General features: G+C 68.6%; 1 protein-coding gene across 1 annotated transcript; it reads right to left on the bottom strand.

The window, feature by feature from the left end:
* Nucleotides 1–2,007: 2,007 nt before the first annotated feature.
* On the bottom strand, nt 2,008–8,159 carry GHDC (GH3 domain containing). The gene is made up of 9 exons (XM_044999127.1): nt 7,872–8,159; nt 7,609–7,745; nt 6,635–7,208; nt 6,244–6,433; nt 5,956–6,027; nt 5,566–5,699; nt 4,945–5,033; nt 3,313–4,053; nt 2,008–3,279 (listed from the first exon to the last, which is right to left on the bottom strand). Exons 1-8 carry the CDS (start codon nt 8,131–8,133, stop codon nt 3,853–3,855), a joined length of 1,659 nt encoding a protein of 552 aa, XP_044855062.1. The 5' UTR covers nt 8,134–8,159; the 3' UTR covers nt 2,008–3,279; nt 3,313–3,852.
* Between the last annotated feature and the right edge of the window lie 2,157 nt (nt 8,160–10,316).

Here is a 10,316-nt window from a genome sequence, read left to right as displayed (position 1 = left end):
ATCCCCTGCACCCCTCCCCTCTGTGTCCTAAACACCCCTGCCCTGTCTGCCCAGCCCACACAGTCCCACCCTCTGCACCCCGCACACCAACTCCCCAACCCCCCTGCCCTCTGCACCCCAAACACCCCCCCACACCCTCTGCACCCCACACCACACCCGCACACCCATCACACCCCAGTACAGCCCCCCCACCAGCACAAACTGCTCCCCCCCACGCGACACCCACCAACACAACCCTATCAGCCCCCTCAAACACCGTCCCTGCCCTCAGCACTCACCCCAGCCCCCCGATCTACCCCCACCAGGATCCCCTGCACTCACCTTGCCTGCCCCCCAAGCCTCCCACCTCAACCCCCTCACTGGACCCCCCCCACACACACAGTCAGTCAGCGGGGGGGGGGGGCTGGCTGCACATCACTTCCCTCTCTACATAGTGAGACTGGATCCTACTGCCCCTGCCCCACCTCGTTCCTAACCCTTGAGGTGGTCGATTGTGAGCTCTGGGCCACACCCAGCCCACGGGGCCCTGCACTGTCAGGTCTGTGGGGCACCCGCACAGTGGGGGCCCTGAGCGTCAGAGCGGCCAGGCCGGGTCAGACCCAGGGTCCCGCCTGCCGACCGCGGCCAGCGCCAGGTGCCCCGGAGGGAATGAACCGAGCAGGGAATCGTCAGTGACCCCTCCCCTGCCGCCCTGCCCAGCTTCCGGCAAACAGGGGCCAGGGACACCCTCCCTGCCCAGCCTGGCTAACAGCCACTGATGGACCTGGCCTCCAGGAACTCCTCTAGTTCTTTTATCTCAGTTGGAGTCTGGGCAGTGCCCAGCCCAACGGGGCCCCAATCTGGGCTGGGATCTGGGCAGCGCCCGGCCCAACGGAGCCCCGATCTGGGCTGGGATCTGGGCAGTGCCCGGCCCAACGGGGCCCCGATCTCAGCCAGGGTCTGGGCGGCTCCCGGCGTGACAGGGCCCTGATCTCAGCTGGGATCTCCAGGGGCGACCATAACACAAATAACCCAACTCATTGGGGTTTGCAAAACAGCCAATGGTAGTTTCGGGCCAGCAGGATGAGGTGTTCCTAGCAGCAGCAGCTAATCACCCCATGTGAGCGCTTCCAGCCGCCCCAGCACTGGGCCTGCTGCAATCCGCGATTCTCCATTGAGTCCCGGCAGGGAGGCGTAAGGTCCATGCAAAGCCCCCCTGTACCTGGCAGCCCGGCCCCGGGAGCCCGCAGGACTACGCAGAGCTAACGGGCTGGGCTTCGCCGCACACAGGGGTGCGCTAAGGGGAGGAAATGAATTCGGCCACTGCTGTGGGCCCTTGTGAGGGACGTACCCCCAGGCACTTCCCTGCAGTGCAGGACGCGAGGGGCTCCCTGCAGAGCAAGCGAGGAGCCCCCAAACTGCGGGCAGGAAAGGTCCCTGACCCCGTGTGTGCAATGCCCCGGGCTGCACTGGCCACGGCCGCTCAGACAAACAGACGTTCCCATTCGATAGCAGGTGAATAACCCGGCTTCCACGCTGACACTTGAGCAGGCAGCAGCTAGGAAAAGAAAATGAGGCGAGCGGCATGCGGGCTCCAGCTTAGAGAACGCAGGGGTGGGCCCCATGGCCGGCATCGCCGCGGGACGCTCCCCAGCACAGGGCAGCGGGACAAGGACAAGGCCGGGCTGGGGAACAGCCGCCAGGAAGGCTGGGTCCAGTAGGGCGACCAGAGGGAGGGTAATAAGAGCCTGTTCTCTGCACGCAGCAGGCCCTGACGGGTGCTGTACGGAGCCTGCCTCCAGCTGCCCCCCAGAATCCAGCCAGGGGGCTTTCGCCAGCCGCATGCACCACGTGCTTTGCAGAGCAGGAGCCGCTGGCGCGAGGCCAGGGGGGCCGGCTCCCAGCAGAGCTCCAGGCCCCTCTCCCTGCCCCAGCCCACGGACATTTTTTCTCCACTTGCAACCAGAATGTTGGTTGAAACTTTTCACCCAGCCTGGACGGGGCGGGGGCAAGGCTGGACAGGGGCCTTTGCCCTCGTATTTTCTATGGCTGATGAGCAATTTCAGTCCCACGCTGGGGGCTGCTTTTTGTGTCTTCCTAAGGCAAGACCTCCTGCCAGGGCCTTTGCTTTCCCTGACCCCAGGCCCAGCTGTCCGCCCAGCAGGCCTCCTACGCATCACAGCTCAGTTGCCTTCAGAATAAAACCTTAACAAGCTGTTGGGAAGAGCTGGCTCCTGTGCCCGCTGTGCTTGGATCTCGAAGGCAGCCAGACGATCCCAGGGCCCCCTCGACAGATGCCGAATTGGTGAAATAGTCATGGGGCGGCTGCCTCCATAACAAATACAAGGGGAACTCTTTAATCAAGCCCAGTCGGCCTTCGAGCTAGAAATCTCTTAATGGGGATTAAAGCCCCAATCACAGTGCACGGCCCGGTGGTTGTGTTCAGAGATAATCTGTCTTTATTTTGCTTTTTGAAACATTAAAAGCAGCCCCCCCACCCCCCAGCTCATTGTTTCATAAACCGGAGGGCACGTGCTGCAGAGCAGCTTACAGGCTGCCGGAAATCTCAGCCTCCCAAGCGCCGGCCCCAGCCCCTGCCTTGCAGGGCCGCACAAGCGCAGGACTTGCTGTTTGCGAGCAGATCCGACGCTCTGTGATCCAGGCTGCTGGCCCAATGTAGGACACCATAGCTGGGAGCTTCAAGCCAGAGGCCAGGTTAGTAAGCACCAGGTGCGACATCCCTACCTGCCCTGCAGCTCCCACCAGGCCCAGCTCAGCTCCACGGAGCAGAGCGATTTGGTTCCCAGCCCTGCAAACCAAGGGCCTGTGAGCGCTGTGCGGGCCCCAGGATCCAGGGGTGGTTCCCCCTAGGAGATCAGAGATTGCCCCATGTCTTTGGCCTCCCTTCTGCAGCCGCCACCTTCCACCCCAGAGGTGGCTGCATTCCAGGGGTGCGGCAGAGGCAGAGCCTGGGGCAAAAGGCACAAGCAGAACGCCTGGAGATAAAGGTGTCAGGGAGGGTCACAGTCACGCAGCCAAGGGAGAGGAGAAATTCCAGCCAGGGGGGCAGCTCCCTCTGCAGCCAGCCAGCCCTCGTGCTGCCAGGGAGGAGGCGGCAGGAGCAAGCTCCGCTGATGGAGGAAGTAGGGTGCAATGGTCAGAGCCTTATCCGGGGCTCCATTCCTGGCTCTGCCCCGCAGCGCCCAAGCTGTGCCACGGGGAGACCAGCCCTGCGCTGTGGGGCTGTGGAGATGGGGCAGGTGCTTCCCTTTGGCGATCAGCCCTGATCTCGCCAGCCGCCTCATCCTCTTCAACCCCCTGCCCCGGGCAAACCCCCTTCCCCACCTGGGGGCACCAGCCCTGCTTCTCCTCACGCCCCCGGGGGCTGGTCTCCCACCAGCCAGCACCTGGCGCCAAGCTGGGAGGTGAACTTGAGGCTGGCGCCACCTGGTGGACAAGCTGCTCCCGACAGGGCCACGCTTGGTGCAGCTTCGCCAGCAGGTCGGGTCGGCCCGAACGCAGGGAGCTGGCAGGCCTCGGGGCGGGATCAGGCAACTGCCCCGTGCCCTTGGGCTGCAGGCGGGGGCCCGCTGCTCCCCTCAGCATGCTCTGTGACGGGGAGGCCACGTAGGATGCAGCAAGCCAACAGGACCCCCCTGCCTGCGGTAGCCCCAGGGAACGCTGTGCATGCCTCCCACCAGCTCTGTGCGCAGCCTCTGCCCGACAGGGAGCCGCCCCCACCCTAGCCACGGGACCTCCCCAGCCTCCTGCCCCACAGCCCCCACACCAGGGACCCCCCCTGCGAGCAGCAGCACAAGCACAGAGCCCGAGCGAGGGCACGCTGGGCCAACGGCACCGCAGGGCTGGCCGGCCTCACGAGACGACTCTGCTCTGGATGAAGTGCAGTGGGCGCTTTTCCCTCAGGACTCTGGCCATGGGGCCCGGGGAGCCCGCAGCATCCCGCAGCTCCCTGAAGGCCCCGGCCGCCACCAGGTGCAGCCGCACCGGCCCAATGCTGCCCTTTAAGCGGAAGGTTTTGTAGACAGGAAAATCCTCCTGGAGACACTGATCCAGCTGCAGGAAGAGGGAGGGGTGGAGCCTCAACGGGAGCCACACGCAGGCTGACTTCAGGCCCCGGGAGCCGAGGTTCGCATCAGACCCTCCACCTCACACGTGCCCCAAAGCTCCTTCTACCCCCACAGGTCGCCAGCCTGGCCCGGCTGGGCCCGGCAAGCCCAGGCACCTCTGTCCACAGTGGCCGGTCCCAGCTGCGGCAGGGGGAAGGTGCCAGATACCCTGCAGTGCCGGGACAACCTGCCCTGAGTGCTATTAGCAGGAGGGGCTCTCCCCCATCCATGTTTTCGCCTCTCATTTGCATCTGGAGGGTCTCGTTACCCCTTTGGAATCCTGCTCGGCTCCAGCCTCGGTCAGACCTTGTGGCGAGGAGTTCCACTGGCCGAGTGTCTGGTTCTTCTGCTGTACCGAGTGCCCCCCTGCTCCGTGAGGGTGACAGTGCCCCTCTCTGCCCCAGACATTGATGAGTGCACCCCCCCGAAGACGGGGCAGCCTGCAGGACACAGCCCAGGAGCCGAGGCCCTGACCCCGGGCTCAGCAGTGCAGCTGGAGCCGCTCCACGTCCATGTCCGGCTCTGCAGCCAGCCGACCTGGGCACCTGATCAGAGAGTGCTGCCCCCTAGTGGCCAAACCCAGCCATGGCAGCACAGACCTCCCCGGGGGAAAACCACAGGCCAGGTGGGGGCACCTGTGCGGCGCTTTTGGGGCCAGAGCCCTGTGCTGGGAGCAGCCCCGAGCCGGCAGGATCGCTCCCTCCTGCAGGCTGGAAGGGGACAGGCTCCACCCCACAAAGCCTTCCAGGAGCAGGGGCAGGAAGACACCGACCTGCCCATGGCACCAACCACCCCTGCCCAGCCCTGCCCCGTGCCGCCGCGTTCCCAAGCCGCTCACCTTATAGCGCTGCGCCTCCGACAGATCACGCAGGCCCCGCAGCTCCACGAACACCTGGTAATGGGGGGCGCAGACCCCGGAGGAGGCACCTGGGGGGCAGCACGGACTCACATTAACCCACCCAGCTGGAAAGGCAGGAGGCACATCCCACGCTGGGAGCTGAGGGATGGGGGTGGAAAAACCCTGTGGCGGGGCAGGGACCCAGACGGCCCTGGGGCAGCACCTCGCTCCAGACAGGCACAGAGCCGTTCCCAGGAGGTGTCGTCTTGTCATCAAGCGGCTCCCTCCTCTCAGCGGAGCAGCGGGATCTGGACGGCGTGTGGGGATCCAATGGGCTTCACCCAGGCTAGCCGGGCCACTCCACACCACCAGGGCTAGTGCCAGCCACAGCCCCGGGCAGCTCGGCCCCCTCCTGCCCAGCCGAGCCAGGCTGGGGGCACGGCCAGCCGGGCCTGAGCACAGTCAGGGTCTGAAAGGAGCCGCAGCCCCAGAGGCGGAGCCAGAGGGGCAGAGAGGGGCCAGGCCATCTCAAGCCAGGAGTCCTAGGACGCGTACAGGGCCCCGGTCCGGTCCTGGCCCAGCCTTGCCAGCATGGGGCTGGGTACCGGGAGCGACACTTACCCAGCAGGCTGCTCTCTGCGCAGACGTAGTCGACCAGCCGGGCTCCTGGCCACATGGCCACGGCGCGGCGCAGGGTCTGGTAGAAGCGCTCCTCAGGGACGCCTTCCCCACGCACACTCAGGGTCTGGCTCAGTCTGGGGAGCCAAGGGCAGGGGGTGAGTGTGGGAATCGGGGGACTCCACCTCTGCCAGCAGGGGGCAGTGCCATGGCCTCAGAGTCTGGCCAGAACCGCCCCACTCCCGCCCTCAAAGCTCCGGGGAGGGGAGCCCCCAACCCTCCCCACAAACCGCCCTGCAGAGGCAGCTCCCATCTGGTCCCCGGTGTTCCCCAGGCAGCAGCCGAGCGAGCGGGGAGCTGGCAAGGTGTGTGTGTGGGGCTGACTCTCCCCACCTGCGCACGGGCCCCACCATGGGGCACTGGTTGTGGAATTCAGCCACCTTCAGCACCTCCCCGACGCGGCACCTAACAGACAAAGAGGGAGAGAGAACATGAGCCACGGCCGTATCCCCCCCAACCGGCCCCATTCCATCGCGGCCTCCTACGGCCAGCAGGGGCAGATGGCATGGGGCATACTGGGCTAGGGGGCAGATGCTGAGAGGTGTGGGGCATATGGGGGGGTGGAGCATAGGGGACTGGTGCGGGGCACAGGGCGTATGGGGGTGGCAGGAAAGGGGGCACCTGGACAATCCAGCCTGGGCCGTCAGCACCAGCTCATACTCCTGGCCCTCCTGCACGTCCGCCAGCAGCACGGTCTCCGGGGGCCCCTCAGCGCCCGGCCCCGCTGGCAGGAACTCGCAGAAAGCCCAGCCTGGGCACAGCAGGTAGCGGGAGTCGGGCTGCTCCGGCCACAGGTTCACCCCGAGCAGAGCTGGTGGGGGACACTGGGTCAGCAGGGAGAGCACACGGCACCCCACCACCCAGCCCCTGCAGACAGACCCATAGCAGCCCCCTTGTGCAGCATAGAGCTGCTGCTGCCTCGGGGGCGGGGGCTCACCACACCCCCCCCTTTGGGCTCTGCCTGCACACGGCGCTGACCTGACCCTGCCTGGCTCGGCCGATGCCCCTTTACCTCCTGCGGCGCCGTAGAAGGGGCAGTAGAAGGGGAGGCCCTGGCACTCCGATTCCCGCAGGGCCTCCCCGTAGAGCTGCTCACCGCTGGGCTCTGCCACCACCACCACCTGGAGCTGCGGCCACAGGCGCCGGGCGATGCCGTCCCAGCCCCTGGCGCACTCTGCCCTCAGCTCCGCCGCCCGCGCTGCGTCGGGAGCCAGCAGCTGCTCCAGCCGGCGCCGGGTCCCCTCAGGCAGCTCCAGGCGGGGACTCAGCCTCCCCGAGGCCAGGTCCTGCGCCAGGTCCTCCCAGCCGGCGCGCAGCACGCCCAGGGCATCGTACAGCTCCGAGACCAGCCCGGCCTCCAGCGCCCGCAGCGCCCGCTCCCGCAGGGCAAACAGCAGCTGCACGTACAGGGCCGCGGCGCGCGAGGGCACCGTGCCCGCCTCCTCCGGAGCGCAGTACAGGGTGGGCAGCGGCCAGGCTGCGGCAGGCAGGGAGCAGCCCCGGGCCCAGGAGAAGCGGGCAGTGCCCCGCGGGCTCAGGGCCTCCGGGAAGACTCTGCTCAGGACGTCCAGGTACAACACGGGCCCCTGGGTGGGGACAGAGCGAGATGGAGACAGAGCCAAGGCAGCCAGACACAGTCACTGTATCCCCCCGCCCCCAGGTACCAGCCTAGGACACCTCCCTGCCCACCCCGGGGGGAACAGCCTGTGAAATCCCCCCCTGCCCCGCCCGGGGGCACAGCCCAGCCTGTAACTCCTCCCTCCCCCGTAGCTTTCTCCCACTCAGCTCCCACTCCCCCAACTGGGGGCAGCCTCCCCCCAGCCCCCTCCGGCTCAGCCCCAGGATGGTGCTGCAGGGCTGTGGCACAGGGATGGGGGCCGAGGCACATTCCCCCTCCCCCCTGGGCACCCCGATGAGGCCCCCAAGACCCGTGGGGGAGGGGGCAGCCCCCTGGTCTGCAGGACCCACCCGGCTGCCCCCACATACCTGCAGGGGGGAGTCCGCGGTGCAGCTGCTGCGAAGCAGAGCCCAGGGCCCCATCGGCAGGGCCGGGAGGGCAGGGGTCTTGCCCCCGTTGGAGCCGCGCTCTGCCAGGGGGCACCGCGCCCGGAACACGGCCGAGCCTGCGGGGAGAACACGCCGGGGTCAGGCTGAGCCCCCCGCGCCGGGCTCCGGGCTGCCCACAAGGGGCCGGGAGCCCAGCGCCTGGCACCGCCTGCCCGCGGGCGCCCGACGTCCTGCCCCGGTACCTGGCTCCACCGCCCCGGCTCCCCCCAGCAGCCGCAGCAGGAGGCGCTCCTGGCTCCGCCGCACGTCCTGGGCCGCCTGCTCCAGGTGCCGGCGCTGCCAGCCCGCGGCCCGGCCCAGCACCCGCAGCGCCAGCCAGTGCCGGAGAACGAGCTCCCAGGGCCGCCGCCGCCGCCGGGCCCCCCCGGATCCTGCGCCCCCCGGGCGGCGGCGCCAGGCCCAGAGCAGCAGAGCCAGCACCACGGCCAGCCCGGCCAGCAGCATCGCGGCACTGTGGGGAGGGGGGTGTCAGCACAGAGAGACACGGACCCCCCGTGCCCCCCACACCCCCCCGGGTTCCCCCCACCTCAATGGCCCCCGGGCTCCCCCCACCTCAATGGCCCCAGTGCCCCCCACAACCCCCCTGGGCCCCCCCACCTCAATGGCCCCCGTGCCCCCCAACACCCCCCAGGCTCCCTCCACCTCAATGGGCCCCGTGCCCCACAACACCCCCCGGGCTCCCCCCACCTCAATGGCCCCAGTGCCCCCCACACCCCCCCGGGCCCCCCCCACCTCAATGGCCCCAGTGCCCCCCACAACCCCCCGGGCCCCCCCACCTCAATGGCCCCAGTGCCCCCCAACACCCCCCGGGCTCCCCCCACCTCAATGGCCCCAGTGCCCCCCAACACCCCCCAGGCTCCCCCCACCTCAATGGCCCCCGTGCCCCCCAACACCCCCCAGGCTCCCCCCACCTCAATGGCCCCCGTGCCCCCCATAACCCCCCCGGTCCCCCACCTCAATGGCCCCAGTGCCCCCCAACACCCCCCGGGCTCCCCCCACCTCAATGGCCCCAGTGCCCCCGCCGGGAGCCGCGTTTCCTACCAGCCCCCCCGGAGCCCCCCCCGGATATCCCGCCTCCCGCTGAACTGACGAAGAATTAAAGGGACGGGAGCAGACTCAGCTCTTAAAGGGCCAGATACCGATTGCCCCCCCCCCCGGAACGGGGGGTCCCGCCCTGCGGCCCCCGGGGCAGCAGGGGGCACCCAGGGCTTGGCTGGCAGGGCCGGGGGTCAGGAGTGGGGGGCACCGGCAGAGCAGGGCCAGGAGTGGGGGGCACCGGCGGGGAGGGCAGGAGTGGGGAGCACCGGCAGAGCTGGGGGGGCAGGGCCGGGAGTGAGGGGCACCGGCAGAACAGGGCCAGGAGTGGGGGCACCGGCAGGGGGGGGCCCAGGGCCGGGAGTGAGGGGCACCGGCAGAGCTGGGGGGGCAGGGCCGGGAGTGAGGGGCACTGGCAGGGAGGGCCGGAGGCGGGAGTGGGGGGCACCGGCAGAGCTGGGGGCAGCAGGGCCAGGAGTGGGGGGCACCGGCAGGGGGGGGCCCAGGGCCGGGAGTGAGGGGCACCGGCAGAGCTGGGGGGGCAGGGCCGGGAGTGAGGGGCACTGGCAGGGGGGGCCGGGGGCGGGAGTGGGGGGCACCGGCAGAGCTGGGGGGGCAGGGCCGGGAGTGAGGGGCACTGGCAGGGGGGGCCGGGGGCGGGAGTGAGGGGCACCGGCAGAGCTGGGGGCGGCAGGGCCAGGAGTGGGGGGCACCGGCGGGGGGGGCCCCAGGGCCGGGAATGAGGGGCACTGGCAGCGCTAATAGCAGCATCCTGGGGCCAGAGCCAGGAGACGCCACCCAACCTTCCCCCTGGAACCAGCCTTTCTGCTCCAGTGAGCAACTTCCCACCCCCCCAGCCCCGACGTCCCAAACAGCGAACCAGAGACCCACAGCAGAGCTTTCACCTCCCAGTGGGAGCAGAGCTGGGGCCCCCAGGAGCCCCCAGGGACTTGGCTGTTGCTATCCATTTTAAGGAGCGGGGGCCCAGACACCAGGGTGACGGGCAGTAGGCTACGGCTCTGGACAGAAGCCCAACCCCAGCTGCCAGGTGGATGAACCCCTCGACTCTGCTCCTCCCCTGCCTACATGACACCCCCAACGTCTCCCAAGGCCCCTTGCCCAGGAGCAGCTGCCGTCCCCAGCACAGCAACGCAGGCACTGCCCGCCTGGCATGGCCCAGGGCTCCCAGCCCTCAGCTCCTGGCTCCAACTTGAGGCCAAGCCCAGCTAGTTCAGTGGAAGGTGCAAGAAAATCTGCAGCACAGGGAGAACCTGCCCCCCGCAGGAGTTTCTTCCTGCCCCTGCCAGTGGGAGGATGGCTGGCATCCCTGCTGCCCCATCAGAGCCGTGCCGTGTGTTCACGTTCTCCCTAGAAAGATCCAGTTCTCTTCCTGCAGCCTGCTCTTGTGGCAGGGAGTCCCCCAGGCTATCGTGCACTGTGTTTGGAGGCTAAGAAATAGCACCGGAGGAGTTCCCGTCTCCGTCAGGTGGCGCGGGGCATACAGGACCAGTGGGGGCCAGACACTGTGGGCCACGGGGGTCAGACGCCTGGGGGCCCGCTGGCAGTGGTCAGGACAGATGGGGCCTGTACTA

The sequence above is a fragment of the Mauremys mutica genome, chromosome 25 (genome assembly GCF_020497125.1).
Source record: "Mauremys mutica isolate MM-2020 ecotype Southern chromosome 25, ASM2049712v1, whole genome shotgun sequence".
Taxonomy (NCBI): Eukaryota; Metazoa; Chordata; order Testudines; family Geoemydidae; genus Mauremys; species Mauremys mutica.
This window is presented reverse-complemented; position numbering and strand designations above follow the sequence as displayed.